The 27,327-nt window shown below is 36.2% G+C and overlaps 1 protein-coding gene across 1 annotated transcript in view; it reads right to left on the minus strand.

Moving 5' to 3' along the window:
• Positions 1-6,075: 6,075 nt before the first annotated feature.
• LOC107093216 (potassium voltage-gated channel subfamily B member 2-like) overlaps positions 6,076-27,327 on the minus strand; it is a gene marked incomplete at its 3' end in the record, with an annotated part of 29,354 nt that continues 8,102 nt past the window's right edge. Inside the window, exon 3 of the mRNA XM_015388104.1 lies at positions 6,076-6,195. Within this exon, the coding sequence (XP_015243590.1) occupies positions 6,076-6,195 (120 nt within the window). The remainder of the gene's footprint in view (positions 6,196-27,327) is intronic.

Consider the following 27,327-nt stretch of genomic DNA (forward strand, 5'->3'; position numbering starts at 1 on the left):
AACTCAGAATCTCTGGAACCCAAGTTCAATGCCCTAACCTCTAGGCCACCACAAGCCACCTGGGAGAATCAGCAAACATGTGGAAGAAGTAGCTCTGATCACATGACACGAAAAATCTAATATTTTGGTAACAATGTTTGGTGTTAAAGCAACTGAGATCATCACCCTGAACACACCGTCCCCACCGTCAAACATGGTGGTGGCAGAATCATGGTTTGGGCTTGCTTTTCTTCTTTTCAGTAATTTATAAATATTTTAAATCAGGTTGGGTCTGGATCAGCCAGCAGGTGGGTCCAGATCTGTATCCTGGTCCGCTAATCTTGGACCTCTGCTTTATAATTAAAAAAGTAATTGTTTAGTTAACTATTTTTTTTTACTCTTGCATGTATGTTTCTGTATTATTTCTGCATTAAATACATTTAAATACTTGTATTTAAGCTTAGACCAAATAAAAAGAATACATTTTAAGTAATGTGTTTAATATAGTGATTAGATTTCCCACATAGAAAAGCGCAGACAGGTGAAATTAATATTTAACTCACTCCTTTAACTCCATGTGCTGAAACAATCATATTACAGAAGACACAAAGGACTTCAAGCTCTACTCCCAACACAATTTATCTACATCTGTTCATAATTGATGGTGTGCATCACTTGGGAAGTTGAGGAGAATACAAATTTAGTATGTAGTAAAAGTGCTTAAGTTTTGCTAAACAAAGATATGAGGAGGAAAAGAGGAATAAAGGAATTTAAAGTGATGATAAAAAATTAAGATTTAACTTTAGCCACATAAGTTAACAGCTCTAAGTAGTGACCTTCTTTCGGAGCATATTTAGATTAAATGTAAACGGTTTCTGAAGTTTAAACATTTTTATATACCATGGAATATAAGCTTATTGAAAAAGATTATAGATGTATTTTTGCATTTCATATAATGACCACACATAAAGAAGATTCCATTATTAATCTCTGTGGATGATTTTGTTGGAGTTTTGGATGTTTCTGGATGGAAATGTGGGTGGATATATAACTGTGTAGATCCCAGAGAGTTGCCAAGAGTATGTAATATAGAGTTACTGTTCTTGTTGAAGTGAATACAAGCTAGGAATTATATAAAAAAAAATGTCTCTTAAACTGCTTGCATCAACTTACTGAAAAATATCAATACTCCTAGTCGGATGAGGAAAAAGAAGCAATAAGAAAAGAATTATTGAATAGCCATAGTGATGGTGCAAATGCCTCAAAGTAAATACTTATACAGATCCACATAGCTGGCCCCTGAGTGCTTCCTCACACTCCCACAGAAGTCCATTAGCTTGTCATTCGCTTCCTTTACAGTCATTCAGCTTTTGCACATGGCCCATGGCAGTGTGCAGCAGCTTGCTCCACATGAATAACAATATCTGATTATCCAGACCAAAGCCAAATGACTCAGCTGTCTCTACTGTATTCATCACCTCATCTCTTCTGTTTTCTCTCAACTCAGTAAAACCACTTTTTGTTTCCTTCCACTTGGTAGATGTTCCTCTTATCAATCTCACAGGTTATGGTTCACATCTTTTATTTCTTAGGCATTTCTTTGACATTTGTTTATCTTGCTGCAAGGTTTTGTGTGGTGTATCTAACTATATGTGTGTATGTGTGTGTGTGTGTTTTTTCTCCTATGAAGTGGAAAGACTAACTTTGCCAACGGCCATGCTGGCTTGCTGCTGTGTGGGAGGAACCCCAGAAGGATGAGGGGGAGTCTGACACATTCACAGGACAGGTAGAGCACAGTCGAGTCAGTCCTGCTGTCAAGATACAAAAAAATAAAGCTGAAAAAGAACAGCCATGGGGATTTCTCTATCTTGAGAAACCCTTTTCCACAATTTGGACATATTTAGACAAAACAGACTAAGTCTAATCCAATGTGTTTCCTTTGTGGTAAAACTCAATAAGGTAACAGATGAAACTTTTCAATTAAAAAAAACTTTTTTTTTCATGATCCACACCTGTTTGAGTTAATTGAACTCACCTGTTTTAAGTTGTTCCCTGTTGTATATGTCAGTGTTTTCTGTCTGTTGGTTGTCATCATGTTGTCATCCTATTTTTTGGGTTTCCCAAGTTAATGTTGTTCAAGTTTTTTTTTTTCTTTTATCAAAAATATCACATCCATCGCCTCATCCCTGCTGATGTTTTGTTGCCACTCCAGTCCTTGAAAACCACAAATCATGACCATCTAAGCAAGTTAGATAGAATCAAATGTGGAGAAAAAAAAACTAGGTAATTTTATGCCTTTAAAATAACATTTGTTTTGTTAATGATGCATTCCTTATGTGAACATTGCAAATATACACAAGTGATTAAGGGTAAGGAATTTAGGGCCAGGTCTTCAGAAGGTTTGCCCTGCTTAAAACATATGCAAACTTTTTTGGTACGCAGAGTGTGCTTTCATTGATAATATGTAGATCATATTTTAGTGACAAAACTGATCAAATTCATGGCTTGAGGATATGTAAATTGCAAATGTAAATATCTACCCTGCAGAAAGCGTTTTTCTTTTATCTAAAAACTCAATTGTGGTCTCAGTATTTGCATCTTTTTTAGCACTTGTGAAACTCAGGTGCAAAGTCAGATTGAGAAATTTCTACAGTTTCAAACGAAATATTATTACGACGAAAGACAATGGAGATTCTGCGTTCACATTTGAACCATAAGAATTGAAAATAGAAGAAAAATAATGGAGAAAAAAGTTCTATACAGGCCAGCATAAAGGGCTGAAAGAGAAAATCTGGTTCTTGAAGCAAGAGGGATTTGTTCTCCCTTAATGTTCTTTAATGGGCTCCGCACAGCTGTTACGTTTTTTGAATAATTATTTGCCTACCTTGTCTTGTATTATACCAGGTCAAGCTACTGTTGAGAGGAGTTGGCTGCTGTTAATCTAGCTGTTTGTATCTTAATCTGCTGTAAACCAGACAGGGGCTTCCTCTTTGTCAGGGAGGGTGGGACAGGAAGGTCAATCAGCAGCAAAACAACTTTCTTATGTTGACAACTACATGGCTTAGAATATCATATTTTTTTTACATGGCTTTTGTCAAACTGCCTGCAGCATATGCAATCTGCTTGTGTTAATTGGTTGAAACCAAGCCAGCTTCCAAGTCTTAAAATTTGCACAGTAATCTTTGCATGTCATCAGCACTGCCTCCTACTGCTTCAAACTTATCCATTCTTAGAGCTGGTTTCAAATGTAGTAATTTTTATGGCCGCTTCTTTAAGATAGCTGACAAAGAAGCTTTTTGTATACACTCAAACCCAGCTTTGTCTAGAGGGGGCCTAAGTGGATCCCTCTGAGGAATTCAAACAGCAAACTGCAGCCCTCTGAAGATGCTAGCACCCTTCTCTAATTACTATTTGGATTTACCACCGGCTGATTTTTTTTTAAATTAATGGCAGCTTCATTTTTCTTGGTGGGGAAAGTGAGGAGCAAAATAACCAGCATAGGAAATGATAAAGGAAAATATTACCTTGACTGCCCTACACCTGCCCAGTAAACAACACGGCCCATTTCTTTTATTAGTGAGTGGTGATATGAGTCAGAGCATAATTTCTTCTCACAGTTGGGAGGAAGTGGCTCTTTTAGCATTTAATCTGTATAGTGACAGAAACATTTTGTTTTTTGCTAATGCCTACATTGTGAAAAAGTTTATTTACCGACAATTGGTGTCTTGGACTTTTTTAATTATCCTGAAAAATTGTAACTGGAGCGATGCCATAGTACAGTCGCTTTAGGGTGGAATTATGAAATGAATTGCTGTCACAGTAAAATGTCTTTCCTCTGGGTTGGAAAAATAGCACCAGAAAACAATTAATATTTCATAGCAAATAAAGACTCTGTAGTGCCAAAGGAAATGTTTAATCAATTATAGTTGACTTTGGAAGGCTTCAAAATAAAAAGACATAGAGCTTTTAAGCATTAGTTTAGTCTTTTTAATTCTGACTACAATATGATCTATTGACATTTTTTATATTTATGTGCTTTGGTGGCGCAGTGGTTAGCACACATGACACATGTATGGAGGCCTTGGTCCTCGAAGTGGGCAACCCGGGTTTGGGTCCGGCCTATGGTCCTTTCCCATGTTTCTCTCCACCTCTTTCATGCCGCCCTTTCCTGTTGGCTTACTGTCCATAAAAAAATAGCCACTAGTGCCGTAAAAAAAAACTAAAAAAGACCCAAACTATTTTTTTATATTAATTTAATACCAAGATCTGAAAAAAAAAAAAAAAACTTTACATAGAACCAAGGCAGAAAAAAAAAAAAGGACTACAACTATTTTGGGGGTCTTGTTTGTCATCAAGTGCCACTTTTAAAACACAGAAAACCATTTATCTTGTTACCTAAACTGTTTGCTAACACAGTGTGTTGCTGAGTAGTGCACTTTCAAAGCATGTCAGAAGAAACATAGACGGGTGAATTTGATAGTACCATTATAAATGGAAAGGTATGAAATGCCCATTATTTTTCATCCTGTAGGGTACAAAACCTGGATCCAACTTCACTTAAATGAACTGACAGTTTGCTTTCCAGAGGAAACACATCAAAGAACAGTGCAGAGCTATCTAGGTGAAGGCAAAATGTAACTATGAAGTTGTGCCTTTCATCAGTATCAAGCCAACTCTACATTAGACACCTGTGTCCTTTTCTTTGCCTTTCAATGCCACTCTTTCCCTTTTTATTTTATTTCTCCATTGCCTAAGGATATTTCTCTCTTTCATTTTCCCTACATCAGCTACTTTTTTATATCCATTGATGAAATGCAACCTTCTCATCCAATACTGTCATGCTGTGAGGTAAGACGCCTCAAAATTAGCATAAATGCAAGGACAGATAATCCCTCCTACCCTTTCAATGCAATCCTGTCCTATGGGCATTTCTCCCTTCAGGGCAGCTTTTTCTTGAGGCACCTTTCAACACAGTGTCTTTCATTTAACCTCCACTGTAGCAGGAGGCCTGTCCTCCTGATGCATAAAGCTTTAATAGAAATGACAGAGAACTGCCCAGTAATGATAGACACTGCAGGAATCGCTGTGCTATTAGCACAGGAGATGCAGGGGCACTGACTGGAAGAGAGGATGCTCTAGGTGAGGAGTTTTCTAAAAGAGATAAGTTATCTAATTCTGAGTAAGGATTGGTATAATTAAAACAGATATGATAAAAGAGACTGTTAAACTAAATGTTGCTCGACACCCCCTTGGGGCCTGTTGGGTAATTACCCTACTAATAAGAGTAAAGAATGTCTTGAACAGGAAGTAACAGCCTTTTTTCCCCATGCAATGCTCAACTTTATCCATAAGCAATTATCCTAGAGTGAGGAAATGCAAACTGTGTAATTTCTTACCTCTTTTTGTATCAATGATATAATTTTAATCATTGATTTTTAAAACAAATGTAAATGGTCTATTGGTGAAAAGACCTAATATATTTGAATTCAAATAAGGGCTGAAACTAATGGAAATGATGGTGTATATATATATAAAACCTAAAGTAGGTTGAAGAAAGCCCTTTAAATAGTCTTCATGTATGTGGGTGGAAGTTGTGTAAAAGGATCTTATTTAAATAAAATAGATGCATTTTAAGATAAAGCATCAAGCTCATGGCACAAAAAAGATGGCAGCAATTAGATATTCTGTACTCTCTGCAACTTTACTCTTCTGGCGTAGAAGACACACTCACAAAAACACCAGCTTTTTTATTCATTAATGTAATTTCTTTCCTATAAAAGCAGAGACAATATGTGAGAAAAATACAAGAGATGTCTTTTTAAAACATGTCAAACAGATAATTACATTTAGGTGAATATATACAGGTCAGCGTAATATAGCTACCTTCTTATAAACCTGAAAGACTTTCTAAAAAAAGTCAGTAGTTATTGCTTATTGAATAAGACCTGCCATCTGAAATTAGCAGCCCTGCAACTTCTCTCAAAAAAGTCATCAATAATAGAAAGGACCTGAGACGAGATGAAACAAGATGAGACAACAAGAGAATGTAATTCTTTTGCATTAACCATGAGAGGGTCTCCCTCCTTTGTCTCTCACCAGCTTATTTTTCATGGGGAATTCTAAGAACACAGGATGGAAATCGACCCAGGTGAAAGCAGACACCAGGTTCTCCTTCTTCACAGAAGGTCCAGGGATTGATTTGTTGGAGAGGGCAGTCTGTGGGCATAAACACCAGGACTGGGCAAGGGGCCAAAAAGGTTTGGGCTGCCTTTCCTTTGGACCAGAGGTGTGGCATAGCAACTCCACCTTGTAAGCTGTTTTTCTACCACACTTTGTCTGCCAAATGCTCCTTTTAATTAACTGCTCTACACTGCAGCATATTTGGCTCTGCTAAACCCCCCTAATCTGTTGTTCGATCGTGCATACCATATTTTTATACTTTTTCATTACCTGAATGTAGCTCATCACTGAAGCAAGAGGCAATGCATAATTTTAGCTTAACTGTTGGCAATGCCTATATTTAGGATATGAAAGGTAGGCCTGTGGCATCTATGGCCATAGTGTATCACGCATGTGACACAAACAAGTATTACACAGAGACAAATGCTGCTGTTCACGCCTCCTGCACAGTGTCCATTTGTGTCTGTTTGGACGTTCATCAGCTTAATGTTTTCTTTTTTTTTCTCTAATCACAATGGTGTATCGCAGGAAGGAAGAAGAGACATAATTGCATGCTTTCTTTAAGATTCACTTCAATCCCGAGAAAAGTGTGAAAGTATCCACTGTTGTCTTGGTTACATCTTCCTTCTTGTCTTTTTCTGACTATAAATAACGCAGAAGCAGAGGAAGCCCCAGTGGTATGAGTCAACAGTAAGAACACATTCTAAGGCATGGAGAAGTTGAAATGAATGGGAAAGTGTTTAAAAACATGAAATCCAGGTAATCCTAAGCAAGGTCCAAATAAGGAAAGTTTATGGGATCAAATATGTTACTGTACTACCCAAAGGTCAATACAACTGGAAAGTCACAGAAAAAAATAAATGACAACAAATCATACACTGGCATACAATTTCAATGCTTTTGGTAGCACGACCTTTTCGTAAGCTTGTGTTGAGCAATCTGACACTGGAATAGACCTGATAGGAATTCAAGTGCTCTGTAGTTGATCCAGGCTGACGGATCAGATTTAACGAAGAATTTTAACTGCATTTTGTCTTTAGAAACTAAGGTTGGTGAGCCGACTATAATGGTTCACTATGTCAAGCAGATGCTGCACCTGCTTTCTAGTAAAAATGTGCAATGATAGATGGCCAATCTTGGTTGAAATGTTTGCAGTTAACGTGATTTAAGCAAAACTGTAAAGTATGAAAAAAAATTCTATTTCATGAATCCTTGCAAGGTTTGTAACTTTTCCCTTTCCTCTTCTTTCAAAAAGAAATGCAATGACTATGAGACTTGTTTCGAGCATTGTGTATTATAGCACACTTTACGCTACTAAACTGAGACTAATACCATTATCTTTGCCCTAAAAGCAGAAAAACTGTGCCTACTGAGTGAGTGCTTTATGATAAGGATATTATACACATCTTTTAGTATGAAAGATTTTATGATGGTTATGCCAAGAAGTTGTCTTTTTTAAAGAAAACTGTTAGCTATGATGGTAACTGGAGTAAAAAGTTTGGTTATGAAGTAGAACCGGAAAAATCTCTAAGAAGGAAAATATTTTATCTTGGCGCTTTTTACAGAGAGGGTGACAAAATTACATGTGTAATTCATGCTAAACATACAGTTTTACTAAAAGCACTGATTAAATAATTTGTTACTAAAAGTGAAATTACCTCATTATGATAATGGGGACAATGTCTTTTAGATGCAGTTTTCATTTGGGGGTATTTTATTTTGTTAAAAGGTTACTCATTTATTGTGCTTGCCAGTTCAGAAGCATATGCTGTAGGACACCATATTACATGTACCAGAAGTCCCAGCGTCAGGTGAACAACATGCAAAGCAGCAGTACAAACCACAGCAATTGCTGCATCCTGCAGATACTACTCACATCAGTGCCTCCGAGAGCGTTAACTGCCCATCTTGGGATGGGCGGGTGATGTCACTGATGCTTTCCGGTGCAGTGCTCTTGTAATGGAGTCAATTTAGCTTCATGCTGAGCCATTTCAGCCCAGCCTTACCCCATGAAGGACACATTAGTGCCCCCCACCCTTCATTCCAGTATCTCATTTCTTTTTCTCATCAATCTTTCTTTTCTGTTCATGCAGGTCTAGTCCCCACGTTAACATGTCCGTATTCAGTGCAACAGATCATTTGTTTTTGTACTGTCCCTCTCTTCCACAACCACGCCTTCTCTGGACTAATAATGGCAATGTGTTCATGTTGATATAAAAGTAATTACATTACAGTGAAATGAAAGCCGCAGCAAAAAAGCCTTCATTTGGGTTTCAATAGTGGGATGTTAAGTGTTAGTGCATCTGAAATGGATAAATTGTAATCTTAAAGCATATTTTGTAATAAATAAAAAAGAAATTATAAACTTATCCTCTCCATTGATACATTTTACCTTCCATCCGATTCAAAGAAAATTACAGTCGCTCCCTCTCATACTACTGCATCTCCATAAACTAACTAAATATTTTTATTTCTTATCTAACCTTTGGATCCTTTTGTCTGCAAAACATGAAGGGGATCGAATCATCAGAATGATAAAGGGATGTTTCTACACTTCTGATTTTTATGCACAGTATGATTTATAGGAGTGGAAACTATGCCTGATGTCCACTCTGTGTTCCTGCCAGATTAACATTGACAAATTCCCAGATCACTTTCTAATTTGCTCTAAGTGCTTTAAGTGGTGACATCAGAGTATGTTCTGATGTTTACTTTTACCTCTTTGAGGTTGTTAGCTGGCATTTACTTAAAGGGAAAAGCTTCATGTCTATAAAAAATGGGTCCAAAGTAAAAAAAAGAAGCAAAAAACTGCATAAGGGTAGTTTTAAGAAATAAGTGTATCTTCAGCACTGAGCAGAAAACATAAACTGTGGTATGTATTGTTTGGTTTTTCTATGTTTTTGCCATAAACTGTATAGATATGTGGCTGAATTCTGAGTACTTTTAGTGATAATCTTCTTTCTTTTAAAAAATATTAAAGAACGCTCACACTTTTAACTCATAACCCATAAACAGTTATCGTATCTTTTTTAGATACAATAACTTTAACTTAAATTAACTGATCACAGAGATCACTTGATTAAAAAAAATAATAATTACCCAGTTAACCTTCCCATTGGGATCTGAGAAAACTTGAATTAATTCTGGAAATTCTACAGAACTGGATATCTGGTTTCAAGCATATACCATAATCAAAAGATCTTAAAAGTTTTTAAGGACAAAACAGAGAGACCTTATAATAAAATGGTGCAATGAAATGATCAAAACTGCAAAAGGGAAAAAAAGCAGAAAAATGGCCAGGGCGTGCTAAAGCAAAGTTCTTTATATGCAGCCTGAATGAGTGGCTCATTCTAAAGTAGAATACCCAGTTTTGAACTGTTGATAAAAATAGTCAATTTTAAGCCTCCTTCATTTTAAAACCACCTGTAAACCAACACCTGACCTAGTAGATGTGATTCCTGAACCGAATTAGACTGGAATTTATATCCTTTACCTCAAAATGTGTGTTTTTTTTTGTTTTTTTATTTCTACTGGAAGGTGTTTTTCTTTTTAAATAAGGCTCTGCTGTAATATTTTAAGTAGCATTCTGAATAAGTTGAAAATTTCTTATCCCAAAAAACAAAATTGCTGGTAATTTACCCATCATTTATATTACGTCTAGAAGAATAGGAGAAAATTATAGAGCTCAAAGAGAAGAGACTCAAAGGAGAATGTGATCATGCAAAGGAGACGCTAATTACTACATAACATGCACTAGAACTTAACAGTTATTTCAATTAACTCTAGCAAATTAAAACATAGTTAACTCAGACCACAAAAAAGTTCAAAATTTTCCATTCCTGCAACATAAACCAACTAATTTTTATTGCACAGCATGAACTGAGGTAAGTTATAAATAGCTCAATAAATATTATACATTCCTGATGTATCTTAAAAGAATCTTTAAAGAGTGGGTTGATGCTATGTAAAAGGGCGATTCTTTTGTTTTCTGCTGGATGAAGGACCAAGGAAGAGTGGGTTGGTAAGTAGGTGGAAGAATTTAGATCCCAGAAAAAAACAACTCAGAATAAAAAAAAAAAAAAAAATAAAATTAGATATGTAGAGAATGAGAAAAAAAAAAGTATATCTCTTTCCAGCCAGATTTCAAAATTTTTGACAAAAGGCTAAATAATTTTGAAGAAGAAAGTTATAAATCATATTTGAAGCTCTGAATACAGCCAAGGGTCTAAAAAACAGACTCTGAAATACGTTTTTTATTTTTTTTACCTTCTGCCCACGCTTCGTGTTTGTTACTCCAGTAAGTCACACTGTTACACTTTCTGCACAATCAGCAATATATATAGATCTCTCACACACATATAAGAAACTAGTAAAGCACTGAGCTTCAATTAGGGCAAAGCAATAAGGCTCCCAAAAGGCTAATAATGAATAAAAGAGCGAAACTAAGACCTTTAAAAAGGGGGAAGTCATGCACACCCTAAGATTTTTTTTTTGATACAAATAAAGGATGTGTGTAAGAAAAAAAAACATAACCTGTTCTGTAAAAATTTATCTCAATTTCAAACACTGTGAGATTTACAGGCACAACTGGATTTTATTTCATTTTTCATCAGAAATACTTATTGGCATAGTATTTTTAGATGTTAAGTAATCTATGAGGAACTCTAAACATTGCTAAAGGCTGTGATGAGTTATCAGAAAAATAATGTGAAGCCCTGTTCCAGGCAAAGCCATAACCACCGTGAAGCTGTGACTACCACTCATCTTTATATCAGGCTTTTATTTCTTCACCTGCTGTAGTCTGTTACACTGTCACGCTGCAGCCCCTCTCTCCCTCTCTGGCAATTCCATCTTATTACTCAATTTCTCTTTTCTATCTCCATCTAAAGTCCCACTTCTCTGTCTGTGAGCACTTTGTTGCAATCCAACTAAATGTTCTATATATCAATATTTCATATCCAAGTACATCCTTCTCATTAACCCCTCCTTCAAAACATAGTTCTACTGGTGCTACTGGATATGGCTGAGGGTATGGGGCAGATATCCAGCGTTGATTAGATTAGGGATTTCATTAGCATACTATATAAGGCTAATAAAGCGAAATGTTAGTGTACCAAAAGGGGTTTTTAAAGTAGAAAGTATGAGATCAAGAATAAATCTATTTCATACTTACCTCTATTTCAGTTATAAAGCATGCTTTTGAATAGTGACACAATATTCCACCAGCAGTGTTTTTATATTGTACTGTCCATGCAGTGTTCTACATTAATGCCTTTCATGTTCTGCAGCTGCACCCCTATATATCCTGCACATGCATTTAACACACATACGGTACATGCAGGGCTCTTTAAATTAATCGTTATGCTGTAGATTCTGCGTCTTCCAGCACAGGGCCCTTAGGCAACAAGTAGAAAACATTTTCTACTACAGTTCAATGTCATTTAGTGAAGTTATTGAGGTTGCATTATTTAAAAGAGGCAGAAATGTCTGCCTGTATGAATGCTAAAATAATTTGTCACATAGACATACACGCCTTTGAGGACAAAGGGGGTTTAAAAAATATATTTATAAAAATATACTGTTGCATTTGCACAAGGAATATATGTTATTTTATATATTTAAGATTGGTATATTTGTATTGCTTTTAACAACAAACATTTATTTTTGATAATTCTCAATTTAATATTCCTTTGGGATTTAAAAAAAATTATTTTTGAATTGAACTGAACTTTTCTGAACATCTTAAAACAGCTTACGTATGTAATTTTTATGGTGATTAAAATAATGTAAAATCTGCTTTATCACTGGAGCATATGTGAAGCTGCAGTGACATCAGACACAACTTCTCTGTATGCATTCATTACACTGCTCCATTTAACAAGCTTTCAATAAAAGTGACAACTGAGGAGCTCAGGGAAATATAACTGCCAATCGGTTGGAAACCTGTTTTCATTAAAGATGCCTGGACATATTTAGGTTAATACTGTAATGGTTTATGCAAAACATTTAAGGTGAAGGTAAAATGATTAAATTGCGAGTCAACTTTTTGTCATTCTGGAGTATGCTCTTGTGTTGTAAGTTTAAAGGCACACCGCAGACTTTGAGACATAAAGAGTTGACGCATATGAGGTATTTTAAATGTTTCCTAAGGCCAATTTACAGCTCTTGACACTATCAATGCTACCAGTGGGGCTCTCCTCTTTAAATACCGAGTAAGTAACTATGGAGTTGATGTACCATCATTGGCCAGGTCATGTGACCTTTAAGAATGCATCACTTTACGGCCACAGGATCTTATATAGTCATGAATCTAAGGATTTTGATCTACTATTTTTCCGCCTGCTCGACTACTGGTCATGACAGAAGCAAGGAAAAAGTTCAAACCTTCTGAGGAGGCTAAAAACAGAAAACATGAAAGGGATCAAGCGCAAGGAAAAACAAAGGTCAATTTTGAAAAGGAGGCACAAACCTGGCCAGCATTGCAACCCTGTAGGCAGGGAGGCGATGCTAGATCTCTTCATTAAAATATGTACATATTGGCTTAGTCCTGTTTGATAACTTTCTATGCAAGTTTCAGATGATTTATTACATCCAACTATATAATTATGTAAATGGATTCAATAAAACATTCACAAAAACCTTTTATTTTGTAATTTTATCGTCTAAGAAACAATACCAACTTTTAGAAATAGGCTAAATGACAAAAAAAATTCAGAAGTTCAGAAAAATAACTTAAGCTGCCATACTAGACTGATTTTAGTCTCCAATTTTAGGAGGTCGACATTGTTATGCTGGGCAGTAAAGCATCTTTTTCATTTTCTCCTTTATCAGTTTTCCGCTGCAATTTGCCTCTCTAAGTCTGAAAACTCATTGTCTCTATTTACACTGACTTTATGTTCCTCATTTCCAATAATTTCTTGAACTTCCTCTGTTTCAGTGGCCTTCTTTACCTGTGACCCTTCTTGTCTCTTAATAATGCTTCCCTCCTCAAATCTAACATTTTTTTTCCAACTTTTTTTCAATTTTCTCAAGTTTAAATTTCTTTTCATTGCGATCTGCATGATGCAAGCTTCAAGATTTGGAGAATTAGCCCATCTGCTATGGCAGTCTATCACAAAAAGAAAACAGAATCAATCATTCACACAGGTCACACAAGCAGATGTATTTAGAAAGGTTTCAGCAAATGTATTATTTTATGTTATATAGACAATTATATATACAATTCAGATACAAAAATATAGTTTTTATTTTAAATAAATTAATTTATATTTTAAAAGCTGTAAGGGCAAATAAGGGATAAAGTATTTTATTTAAATAAAAGTAGGGCTGCAGCTGGCGGGACATTTATATAAATTTATATATATATATAAATATATATATGTACCCTTCTCAAACTAAAGAATCCACTTGAAACAAATGATCAACATTTCCGGAATACAGAAGAAAAGCTTGTCTAAGTGACTTGTTACCCTGTGGACTATTTTAAGAGCCTTTAATGCATTTCAAACATACCTTATGTAATTAATTGGACAGAAAAAATGTGTTTTTCAAATTCCCATTGTCATACTATTGAACATGAATACTGGATTCATACAGCAGCAAACAATGTAAATAAACAAGATAAATTTGATGTTTTACAAGTTTAAATTTTATTGCTAAAATGGTGACCAGAAAGTCTGTTACCATTGTAAAATATACAAGCTTTAGATTTATGGAAATACATTTCCAGCTCACACTATTCTTCTCATCTACTTAGATTGTTTAGAAGGGAGAAAGAGAAGCTTATTGCTCCAGATTAAGTTTTGAGCCTCCGCAATCCACCCCCACTCCCCCAATAAGCCTCTCCTTTGACCTCTACCGCAGCAACCAAACAGAAAACCATTTAATGAGCCCGCCTTTGGCCCTGTTTAGCCTTAATCAGATATATGTCAGCATTTCTAATTGATTCTCTGCTACATGAGCTTGCATTTGCAGGAATGACAGGCCTTACACATTGCAGTTGATCTGATGCTGTGTAGCTGGACTGTTAATTTCTGTCCTCAGACTTTGCAGTGTCGTCAAAGGGGATTATGGTAGCAGCACATCAGGTTGTAGGGTGTGTCTGCTTATCAGATGGACAGGAGGATGGGTTTATACATCCCTGTGCCACAGTTAATCCTTTCAAGAAGACAGACTTTGGTTTTCAATTAGAAGAGCCTAATATGTGGACTTTTTTGGCACTCAGTGAGCACAAGACTTTACCACAGAGATTGTTACATCTCTTGAACATGTCAAATTTCTAAACATTGTGAAAAGAATATTTATTCAAGTTTTAAACTACTAAGCCATTTAACATAAACAGCATTCCTATGAAACAGCGTTCCACTGCTAAGGCATGAACCAATTCTCCGGATGGGCTCTAACTCAGGAAGGAATTAATGACTTTATAAAAGTATTTTCAATGTAAAAACCTTGATGTTTATGTTTTCGCTTTTCTTCTTTACTTTGCAACCACAAAAACCATTAGTTTTACTGTAATTTTGTATGAAGACCAACATCATGTCTCCCTTTTTCAGTTCCTTGAAGAACCATTTTTTTGCTGCAGCTACAGCAAATATACTGTATGATTTTAACTTTACCGTTCTGTTGTGGCTGTTTGTTAGGAGGTGAGGTACTGCAAGGAAGTTTGTGACTGCTACTTAAAATCAAGAAAAGGGTCAGAAGAAGGAAAATGTCACAGGAAAACCGTACCAATAAAGACCATTTCTTTTTATAAGCTGGGAAAAGTAAACAAAAGGAAGTGAATCCATATTGAAGTAGTAAGAGAGATGACCTGTTCGTCCAAGGGTGTAATGCTTTATATCAGAATCCGTCTTGGGCTTTACTATAGTCATAATTCAGCTATATAGTTAAATTTAACCTTTAGATCTTGCTGAGACTAGTACATGAAAAGAAAACCTGATTTATAGGTTATTATTATCTGCCTGATAATGGTTTGCTGTTTTGCCTTGAGTACTGTGATCTATTGTGAGACTGGCAAGGAAGCCTGGATTTTAAGAGTTAAATAATCTTTATTTTTTACAGATCTTTATTATAATATGTTTTTTTTATTTTTTATTGCAGCACTAACACACTTTCATTGAGAAATTATTAGGGCTATTTAATAGGACAAGGTGCAGGAAATAGCCACTTCAAAGACCATGGCGGCAATCCTTAAAAAACGTGACAAAGGCATGTGCTCCTCTGTCCCATATCAACAGTCATTTATCAACATAAGAGTATCATTCGCTTTCAGACACCTTATTCATTACTTTGAAGCAGGAAGCAAAAGCTGAGGATGCTTAAGAGTCTCATGTGGCCTTTAGATATTGTCACACTACTTAAGAGGGATTTATTACAAAACAAGTATACTTCAAAAATCTTTATTTGAGTCCAAGCCAGAAGCAGCTGCCAGCATCGGTGGTGTACTGTAAGTGTGGGAGCAGGGCAAAACTCTTGCAGCGTTTGGACTGCCGGTAGAAAGAAAATGTAATGGAAAATAACTGGTTCAGTCCAAGAGAAGTTTACCTTAGAAGAGCCTATGATGTATCACGCACTGTCATGGTTTTCATACACAGTAAAAGATTTTTATGTATTTAAGGATTATCTATATTTACCTTACCTTTACTACAAATGATGATGATTGATCCAGGGCGATTAGAGTGGCTTAGCTTATTCTCAATAAAAAAAAAAAGCTCTAAAAATAAACATTTTACCCTCAAACTGTAATTTTAATTGGAGGCAGTTTAAACAACTATGTACCAATGCTATCAAGTCTTTTTTTTGTTAGTTTGAAGTGAAAAGAATCATTGCTTTAAATACAGTATAGTTCTAAAGTATTCATTCAATTCACAGTTTCTTTACATGTTTGCTTTATAGATTAAAATGTAAAGCTCGGAAATATTTCTTTAGGACATTTCTTTATACCTTGGATAATTTTCTATTCAAGTTTTAGTGCATTTATTACATCCACCGATACCAATTTTAAGCTCCAGCTAAACACAGACCTGTTAAACCTAAGTGAGTTGTAAACAAGCCTCCTTTGTAGCAAAAATGTTTACATCAAATTAAGCAAGACACAAGCCAGAGAGAATCCTTCAACACTTCAATGGTTTTACCTACGTCTACCACAGAACACTATCAATGTCTGCAAAACACAAACATACCCTTAAGCCTCTTTCACACTTACAGCCAGGCAGCGAGGTAGTCACAATGCAGTAGCAGCCGCCTAGTGTATGACCTATAGCCAGCTTTACAGTTGTAGATTGGACGCAGCAATGACAGAAGGCCTGTGTGTGTAAGTGGTACATGGATTTAAGACACAAACACCAAATCTGCTGCAGTGCATAAAAAACTCAACAATCCATGGAAAAGTCTGGATGGGTGGCAGGGAAGTGTGTTTAGAAATAACTGTTCACTGGACATTGGCCAAGGGTAGTTTCTCTAGTGACTCTGAAGATAGGGCAAAACTGGTGCAGCAGCAGCGCCACTGATGTATGTAACATTTGCAGAAACAGCTGCTGTATGATGGATCTGATTCATAAAGAAATGCCTTCATTTTAAGCAACTACAACTGTCACAATAACAAACTTTACTGAACAATGCATTGTCCAAGGAGTTATTAGGATACACAATAGCATGATGTTTGGAGACCCTTTAAAACATATATACTGTAATGTAGATGGCACAATAATGCAAGTAACACTCTAAAAGTCATATAAACCTTAACATTTTAAAATGTTTTAACACTGGAACTAGGAGATATTTTTAAATAAATGAACAAAAAAATAAAAAAACTGGACACTGTCTAAAAAAAATCCAAACAAATAAAAAACAAAAAACAAAATAGAAATAAAATCAAGCACTACAGAAACAATAAATAAAATGGAATATCAGGTCTCTAGTAACAATGTTTCGCTTAAAAACGTATTAAGAATCTCAGAGAGAGAAAACAAGAAATACCACCTGTTTCATGCACAAAAAGTAAAAATTAACAACTGTTAACTAAAGAGCTTAATTTTAATAGGATGCAATGCCTCAGCAGGCCATTCGCAAGCCATGTTCTCCCAGATAACCATACTGGTGTCTACTCCTTGATAGCAGGCCTCTCATGCTACTCTCTGAGGTAGCATGACCATGTACACAGCAAGTACAGTATCTAAGGAAAGAGTTCACTCCTCCTACCATAAATAAACATAAATGGTAGGGTGAGTGGAGCTTTGAAACATCCAGACTTTGTAGTAGAGAGAGAGAGACACCAGGAAAACAAATAAGCATGCAAACTGAAATAATCAAATCATGTAATCATGTGATTGACTTTTAAGTTATTGACCCAGCAATAACTGAAGGCAGCACAGCGACACAATCATGGTAACTACACCAGGGAGCGGTGGCATGATGGAGAAAAATTTTCAGCACTGATTTAACCAAACAGGGAGGAAAAGAGAGAAAAGTTGTGTGGAGGATTCCGGCGGGCCGTACAGGGAGATTGCGCCTGACTGCTCTCTTTCCAAATAAGGTGGTTGTGGGGAATGTCAATAAATATCAAAAACAAATACAGTTAATAACCGACACAAAATCAATGTCAAATTTTTATTTTTTTTTTTACTATTAAGGTGAAGCACATTTGTTTTTTTCCAATTTTAAAAGATTTTAATCATTTTTTTCTTAAACAATTTTTCTCTTTAAAATCAGCGTGTTTCTTTTTTAAAATACTTTTGAGTCACTTGACTGACTAAAACAACACTAATGTCAAATCATTATACGAGACCGGACAGGTGAAGCTGACTTGCTTTTAATCCAATTTTGGTGCATTTACTTTTTTTTTATGAACTTTTCTAATACAGAGAATCATTACCTATTTTCTTATAATGAAAAATAAGAAAATCACATATTTTGATGTATTGTTGGTAGGTGAAAAAGAAAGGCACCTAAAAACCTATTAAGGGCATTCCTTTCCTCCTTTACTAGCCTTATTTTCTCTATCTTACATTTTGATTGAAAAAAGCTTGTCTCTGCTGCACTCCTTCACCCAGCGTCACAGCCGCATCTAATTCACAAATGTTCTGATTCTTTAACTCCTGCAAATTTTGCAGTTTGAATCTGGCAGATTCAGCAGTGCTCTCGCTTTGCTGTATATGCCAAAAACCTGCAATTTCCTTTGCCTTACAGCACTCCTCAGTTGGCCTCTACATAGGTAAATTGTAAATTGTTTGCTCAGTGCAGGGAAGTCATGTTTGTATGAACTCACCTTAAGTCATCTATTGATATGTTTTATTGACAAACAAAATATTTAGGAGAGAGTATTCCTTTTAATAATGTAACTGACAAGTACAGGTAAGCAGAATAAGCTAAATCCCAAATGTGGCTGTGGATCGGAAATCCTGACTAACTCAGGAAGGAGACTTGTGCTTAATTGGAATACAGTAAATTGTAGGTCCTATCTCCCTTCACAAATGTAAGAATGCCATGGTGGATAGGAAAGGAACTCTGGACTGCTGTTACAAATATGAACATCATTACACCACAGAAACAGATACATGGATGATGCTTGTCAAATTGGCACTACAGCCTTCTGGAACAGAACTACAAAAATCACAAGTTACATAAATGTATCATATATGAAGCTCCCCATAATAAAACCCAAAACATATGAAGGTATGTACATTCACATGTGCCACAAAGATTGTTTGTGCTAGGTGGCCTTTGCATATATGTCCTGACATGCAAAGGATTGTGGGAATCTGTATAGCTTCTAATCGTCAGGAGATCCCTATGCCAGATGAACTATCACTGCAAACGTCCTGCTTCTTTGTTTTCTTCTTAACTGCCAACACTATTTGAACAACACTTATTATGGTAACCCAAAACGCTTTTCCACTTTGGGTTAAGAGTCCTTACTGATTTGCTTTATTTGAATCGAGCATCTAAACATAAATGGAACAAATAAAAAACCTGTGAAGGAAAACACTGTATCTAGCATTGACACTTGAAACAGCAAATAATATAATTATCAGGTTCAACAATAATAATGATATTTGAAGTTTATTAATCTGACATTGGAGAAATTCACTCTCTGCATTTAACCCAACCCCTTGGGGAGCAGTGAGCTGCCATTGTGCAGCGCCCGGGGAGCAGTGTGAGGTTAAGGGTCTTGCTCAGGGACCCAGAATGCAGGTTGTGGGGATCCAGGTGGGGTAGTTTCAACCGGGTACTTGTTTCCGACTTACACCTGGCATGCCCCAACCAGGCAGTGACATCATACCAAGATCCAAGCTCCAGCCTCTGAGACAAATAAAATGTGGTAGAAGAGTAAATCATTGGCTGGCAGCGGATATCCTTTGGAGTTAGATAATCCTGATTTAATGCTGAAAATGTGATTATGTTATTGGAAGTTACATTAAAACCTCTGTCATCAAAGCATGTACACTAAGAACTCTGTAAGGATTTAATCAACTGTAGCCTTTTTTTGTAGATTAAACTTTTACATCGAAGAAATTACTGCTGCAACTGAAAAAGTAAGACAAATTTAAATGATATCATGGTGCAAAGCACTGAAGGCCTCCCTCAGTGCAACTCTTGTTTGGTTCTTTTAAAAGATGTCAGTAAGTAAAAGGCACAGCTAGGCTAAATGCTTGTAGAACAGAAAGGGGAGATGGAGGGCAGAGAAAAAAAAAACATGAATTGAGCAAAGTTCCCTCTAGAGACACAGATAATCAGACAAAGCTGCAAAGAATATAAACTCAACAACCATTGAGTGAAGGTCAAACACTAACAGGTGCAAAATAACCAAAACCCGATGAAAGTGCCATCCTGTTCAGAAGCGGAAACAGAGAATACATGAAAGTTTGAGGCAAAAGCCTGTGGAAATGACCAGAGAGGCTTTGTGGTTAAAATTAAATGAGACAGGTGGGCCTTTTAGCACACAGGTCAATACTTGTGTGTTGCCCTATCGATTGGCAAGGCTTCAACCAAATGTCAGTATCCACCAGACTAGAATCTTTCATGATTTCCAAAATATGAAAAAGCGACTCTCCTTCAGAGGGCAACACAACGCAGAAACATTATTTGTGTTCAGATATCGCATACTACTCTAACAACATTTAGACCTCTTAATTGATCAATGACAATACCAATAATACACAATATAAAAATATACAGTAGATTTAGCATCAGAATGTGATTTGGAATCACATTTGCATGTGAACACAGGGGCAAACCACAAGGCAGCATGACCATTCAGGTGTGTCAGACTTTGATCCTTTGGCCTCACTGCACGGCATCCTGACACTGTCATGGGTCACATGGTCTGAGTCCATGTCTTTGTCCCTGTTTGCCCTCTGGCAAGTCAGTCCTCTTCTGCCATGGGCTCTAAGCTGATTACAACCACACCAGTGAGCTAAAAAGACAGTATCACTGCATCTTGTCACCTTGCCTGACTTATAGGATGGATAGACAATTTAGGTTGGAGATATGTTAAGCAATCCGACCTTAATTGGAATATATAGTTTACTTTTCAGCATATTGATACTAGTTTAGATTGTATCGATGTATATAAAAGATTTTTGTTCCATCTCACATTCTATTTTATTTCTTTTAACTCTCTATTTTTGCTTTTACACTTTAATTTTATTTTTAAATTTAGTTTAAATTTATAGAAAGAGGACTAAAATGTAAGCAGTGTATCTTTATGAAGATGGCACATACTTCTCAGGATATCTTGAAGCATTCAATCTAAAAACTAAAAATGTTAGGTAGAATTTAAGTGTTTATCAGATCAGTCTCTGTTTCTTAATTTTAATTGGATATGGATTATGCTGAAAGCTTTGTGAGGTTCTAAACACTTTAGTAAAATTGTTGGACATATATTCCTAGATGTATATACATGACCTTCGATCCGAATATTTCAGGCTCTTAAAAATATTCAAGTGTTTTATTTAAGATTTCTGGATGCAATCTCTGTAGGATTAACTGTTATGGAATTTACTGTAACTGGAGACAGCTAAATATATGTAAAACTTTTTAGACAATTTATAACACTTTATATCTGCACAAGAAGCGTAAAATGGACAATGCATAAGCTCAGTGAATGAGAAGCTATTAAAAAATGAAGGAGATATATCCGTGCAAGTTGCCTTGGTCAGCAGGGAGGCCCTTTTGTGACTCAGGGGGCATCACGTTCCACAACAGAGAGCAGGAGATATAATAATTTACTCTGTCACTTCCTGGGGTGGGTGGAGACAGCAAACAGCTGGCAGCTCTGCCCATGGTGATGCCAACAGCATGATTACACTACAAAAAAAACAAACGCAGTGATAAAGAGAGAAAGATGGTGTTTAACACAGTTCAAAGCTAAAAAAGGGAACGGATGAGTAAGTGTGAGGAACTGAAGGTGGAGGTACGTAGCAACTGGAAGCAATGACACTCATTCCTCTGTCCCAATATCGCTGTATTAGTGAGACTAACAAGTGTTGCTTTGTATATGTCCTGAGAGGCTCCTTCACACTGCAGAGGTTTTTAATTAATCTTTTTAATCCAACAAACTGAAGCCTTCATTCTGATTCAGTTATGGGCCCAGAGAGCTGGAACACATGAAAGAGAAATTCACTTCTTCTCCATCACTGTCACAAAAGTTTCTACAAAATTAGGTTTGCCAGATCCAATACAGTAAAGACAACCGCTTGAATGCATAGAAACACTGCACCACCGAACAGGAAAAACTGCTGTTTCAGTGTGCTGAGAGCCATTTGTTATAGACGACAACAGGACAGGCAAACCAGCTTGTTTTACTATTAAAAAACATGTCATCCAAAAACAGGCTTTACTCACTAAGAGTAGTGGTGATACAGAGTTAAAAGGCTTGCTTTGAATTTGCATCCGGGGTTGGTTGTGGGGGCTGGGTTACCAGCTGCTGTGCATCTCACACGGCCCGTATGGAGAGGAAATGATCCCTGGGTGTCAGCGTGTCACATCATGGTTGCTACAGAAACCTTACTGGCGCAATATTTTAGAAGGAAGTCAAATTAAGTTGACAAGACACATTTTATAGAGCGCTGTCTTTAAAATATTTAGTGCTTTGGAATTGACTAAGAGTAATGTAACTTTAAGCGCATGGATGCTAAGTTTGTATCACCACCAGTTGTATTTCAAAATATGTATTTTGTTTGCTGTTGTGTCTCTGGCCCACTAGACATAAATGGATACTTACTTAAAGTTGTTATTTTTGGTTTGTTTTCACATTCTGATCACATTCAAGCATGGTTTATGTGAGTAAAACGATCTAAAAATCAATAGCTTATCAAATAAAATGATGTACTCTATGGCCACTATGTATGTTAATTTTTTTTTTTCTGTTTAACTTTCAACTGATTTTTAAGAAAAATCAATTAAATGAATAACGTCCCCAAATACAAGAACATTTTTGAAATTTTCCCTTCTAGTACAGATAAAGGAAATACACTTAAAAACTCATTTTTATATTTAGAAAGTTGAAGGACTGATTAAAAGAAAATTATTTATTGGCTGGAAAACATGTATCCACCTTAGTTTTCTGTGGTTTGCAACAAAACCTTAAGCGTTTGAGTGTTTGGATGTATTTTTTTGTCAAACTTTTATTGTCTTGATATTAATCTAACTGCCCCTACTGAATTAGAATAGAAAAAAAAAATCATTAGAATTACAGGGAAATAAAATAGAGAGAATATAAATAATGTGCCAATCTTTCATTTCAAATGTGTAGCTATGACACAAATACATTTTTTGTAGCTCCACTATGAGTGACCAACTGGCCAATGAACCAACACTCTATCCACTTGTGATCAAACTGGGAAGAAAGATAAAGAGTCAGAGGAAACTAACATGAATGAAAACAATAGATTTTTAATATCTGGGCTCTCGAGATAAAGCAACAAAAGGAGCTATAGCTCTATTTACAAAGAGTTTGGGACAGAAAGACAGAGGACACTGAAAATACAGAGAGGGAAGGTGAAAAGAGTCTAAAGCTGAAGTGGAAAACTATTGTAAAGGTAGGGGAAAACAAGGTAAAGAATGCCCCAGAGAGGACATGGAGGGAAAAAGTCAAAGAACTTTAAAAAAAAAATGCATGGCATTGAGAGAGGGAAGGAGAAAGCAGCATAACAACTGTTTTGTTGGGGTATTCATGAAAAAGCAAGTTCAGTAGTACTCCAGGGTTTTCTGATAAAAAAAGGGTGTTTCTATGTGTGTCCTCTGCATCTAGGAGCACCTGCTTCTGTTCTACACACTATGAAGGAATAATATATGTAATATTGTAGGACTGTGCATGGATGTGGAAGGCTGCCTGTGAGCTGAGAGAGTGAACAGAGATTACTGAAGCACGTAATGGAGAGCTGGTGTTCATAGCATTTAGAATGATGACTCCTTTAAACTCCTATCCCACTCTTCTCCATCTCTTGCTTTTCCCAATGTTTTTTGGGACGGGGAAAACGGCAGTGCTCAAGATGAACGAACGTCCCCTGAGACAGCGCAGGGAGCAATGATCGGGGGGCATCAAGGAGACGAGTAGGGCAGGAGGAGGAAGGAACACATTAGCCTCTTACTCAGCGTGTCACTCAAATTGGCAGCACCAGCCAGCGCTGCTAGTTGCTGTGGGTCCACACAGAGCCTCTCCTAGCCTTCAACAGGATTTATGTCTTACTTTCTGACGGCAGTGGGATCTAGAGCATTTGGCCCATTTGGTCGACTACATTTCTTTATGGCTGAATAAAACAAATACGTGCAAACAATCAAATCTTTATATGATGAAGGGATTAGGGATGAAAACAATCCCTTCCTAAAGCTACTCTTATATGTATGGGCTTTGATATTTTCATATCAGCAAATTGGATGTTTTTATTTTTCAATATCTCTTTTGATTAAATTATATACAAACAGCAGTGTTCCAGTTAAACTGCCTGGCCTTGAGTATCAGAACAGGCAAACGCTAAGGCTCTGTGGACATCCACGCCTTTATAAAATGCATGCACATAAGGTTAGGTAACTGGATTTTAGAACATAAAAAACTTGAGTGCCATAAAAAAAGTATTTGCCCACTAAAAGATGAATGCCTTGCGTTGCTTTTTTAGAACTTTTACATTATACAAACTATAATGTCACACAAAATACCTAAATAATAAATACAAAAGCAGTCTTCTCTACTGTATATTCAAATACGGGCTGAAACAATTAATCGGATTAATCGTGATGAATCAATTATTGAAATAATCGTCAACTAATTTAGTAATCGATTAACTGTTTACTGGAGTATAGGGACTGTAAAACATGCCTTTAGCTGACAGTGCAACCCAAGATGGGTAAAAAAAGAAAATATGCTCTATCCAGAACTCCTCACGCAGAAAAGATTTTGTTTCATGTGGTTTAATTTTGTGAAATCTCCTTTAAGGAAACTTTTGCTATTATTAATCAAAAACATTTTGGACAGATTAATCGATCTGCTAAAAAATCATTAATTGCTGCCCAAATTCAAATATAACTGAATAATTGTCCTCTTGTGAAATCATGACTGACCTGTGATAATGCACATTTTGCCAGTTTTTATTTTATTTCATCAGCAACACTTTAGCCTGATCACTGTTAGAGCACTGGAAGCAAGGAATCACATAATTAGGACCTGTCTGGCAAATTGAAGTAGGCCTAAATAGCTCAAAAAGCTAACATATCATGCCTCAATCTAAATAGATTCAAGAACCGATGAGAAACAAATACAATGATTTTCACTCTGGAAAAGCTTTGGACTCTTGCAAACAACAGTAAGAGTTGTTATCTACAAATAGAAAAAAACAAAACAAAACAGGGATAACATTTCTCTCGACAAAAACTTATGCCAGGAGTCATCTACAATGACGTAAACCTCACTCCCCTCACTTGTAAAGGTCAATGTTAATGACACGCACAGTGAAAACTGCTGCTGACTTTCTGTTTGATTCAAAGCACATAAGAAATTTCAGCTCCAAATACCTAAATTCAAAACAAAATCTGGGTTTTCTAGGGTTGCCTACAACTGCATTTAAATCCAAATTAATTGCTGTGACATGACGTATTATTATGTTTTCTCAATTTAGCAGGTAAAACATGACCTGAGAAAACAGTAAAGATGATTTGACTATTTTTATAGAAGATATACAATTAATAAAAGCTACTATTTTGTATTTTTTTATGGGTAGATAAAAAAAAATTATCAATGCACAAGAAAACTTCATTTAATTTTCAAATAAATTATGTAATTCAGTTTTTTTTTAGGATTGAGGAAAGCAAACTATGCTCAAATATAACTAATCATCCATGAAAATTATTGTTAGGTGCAATAGTGGAATAAAAAGCTCTTGTCTAATTAGCAAATCTGCTGTAGGGAAGCTCTAGTGATCAAAAGTGCAGTTACTTGTAGAACTTGGCCTGCAACACCATCTGGATATCCTCATTAGCCCCATGCATACATGAGCCCTGTTGTTTATAATATAAACAGAATTTTCCTTCCTTGTAATACTGTACTGTACTGTAGTACTGTACAAACCCCACAGTAAATATGCATCTGTTAGGCAATGGTAGCGTATTTATACTGGCTCCACAGAGCGTCTTATCTCCCATTTTCTTTAGAGTAAGAAGTTTGTTCTAAAACTTTGTATTACATTATCAAAGTGACCATCCACCTGACAATTTAGAGTCAAGCAGATTCAATACATTTTGAACTTCTGTCAGTTCTATGTCTTATACAACAGAGCATCTATAGAGTGGAGCAGTGGGTAGCACTGCTACCTTGCAGCAACAAGGTTAAAGGTTTAATTTCTGGCCCGAGGTCTTTCTGCAAGGAGTTTGAATGTTCTCCCTGTGCATGCATGGGTTCTCTCTGGGTACTCTGGCTTCCTCCCATATTCCAAAGCTACCACAGCTTCTCTAAATTTTCCTTTGATGTGTGTGCGTGAATGGTTGTTTTTCCAGTTCGTCTCTGTGTTACCCTGCGATAGACCCCCCACCAGGGGTTGCAAGGAAAGGAATGATGGATGGAAAATGGGCGCAATGGAAAAGGGATGGATGGATGAAAAAAAAAGATAAAAGATTGTTTACCTAAGAGATATATCAGTCACGTATATTAATGTTTAATCATAAATTTTTGTCTTTCTAAAGGTTTTTTTATTTTTGTAAACAGCATTCTGATAATAATACCAGAAGCACAGTGACGCTTGCAGCACAACTAGTTGAAGTAGTTGGGTGGAGCTGAATCAGCTATAATGACTTTAACCTCACTCAGACCCAAACAGGTATGGACGTTAATTTACTCCTGCTTTATTAGCTCACCAACTGTTAACCAGACCAATTCAGTTGGTCTGTTCCATGACACTGACCTAAACAAGGATTGTTAGATCAAAGTCAAAGTTTAAGCCCAGTCATGGCCTCCCAGCAACTACTCACCGCCGTGAAAGCTGTGCATCTTCGAATTTAAACAGTAGGCTAGTCATCTTTACGCTTCATTATCTTTTTGTTCAGGCTATGCATTATGTATATCCTTTTTTATGAAACATTTTGAACAAATGTACAAAATCACGTGGTTTGTACATACGTGAAGTCAAGTCTTACAGGCTTAAGGCACACATATGGTTATAAGGCAACAATAAAAAAGAACAACACAACCAAAAAAAAATCTAATCAAATAAAAGGACAAGGGCGCATTATGTTATCTAGGCTTTTATTTAGAAATATTTTCCTGCACTTCCGGGTCAGCCATGAAACCTTCTTCGTCTTTCAAACTCTGAAGAAGAATAATGCTAAAAGGAATTGGCGAAATCCAAAAACGGGCTGTTTTTTTCATTAAGTTTTTCTGGTTTTTCGTTTCTAAATTCTGGTGACAAGACAGGTAAAACGGCTTTGTTTTCTGTTTTTGATCTGTAAATGGAAAAATGGAAGTAGTATCCATTTTTGGTTTTGAAGAAAAAAAACAAATTGCCTGATAGTACACAGACTCATATACCTTCCAGAAAAATGTTACTGCTGGTCAGGTTTGAAGATCATTCAGCAGATTTCCAGCCAATGGTTCTGCACCGAGAATCCTCTCATAATCTGCGTTCCTTATTATGTCAAAAACTCCTATCTTGATAAAATAGAAATGATTCTTACCTTTTT

This window comes from Cyprinodon variegatus, unplaced genomic scaffold (genome assembly GCF_000732505.1).
Source record: "Cyprinodon variegatus isolate N-32 unplaced genomic scaffold, C_variegatus-1.0 Scaffold414, whole genome shotgun sequence".
Taxonomy (NCBI): Eukaryota; Metazoa; Chordata; class Actinopteri; order Cyprinodontiformes; family Cyprinodontidae; genus Cyprinodon; species Cyprinodon variegatus.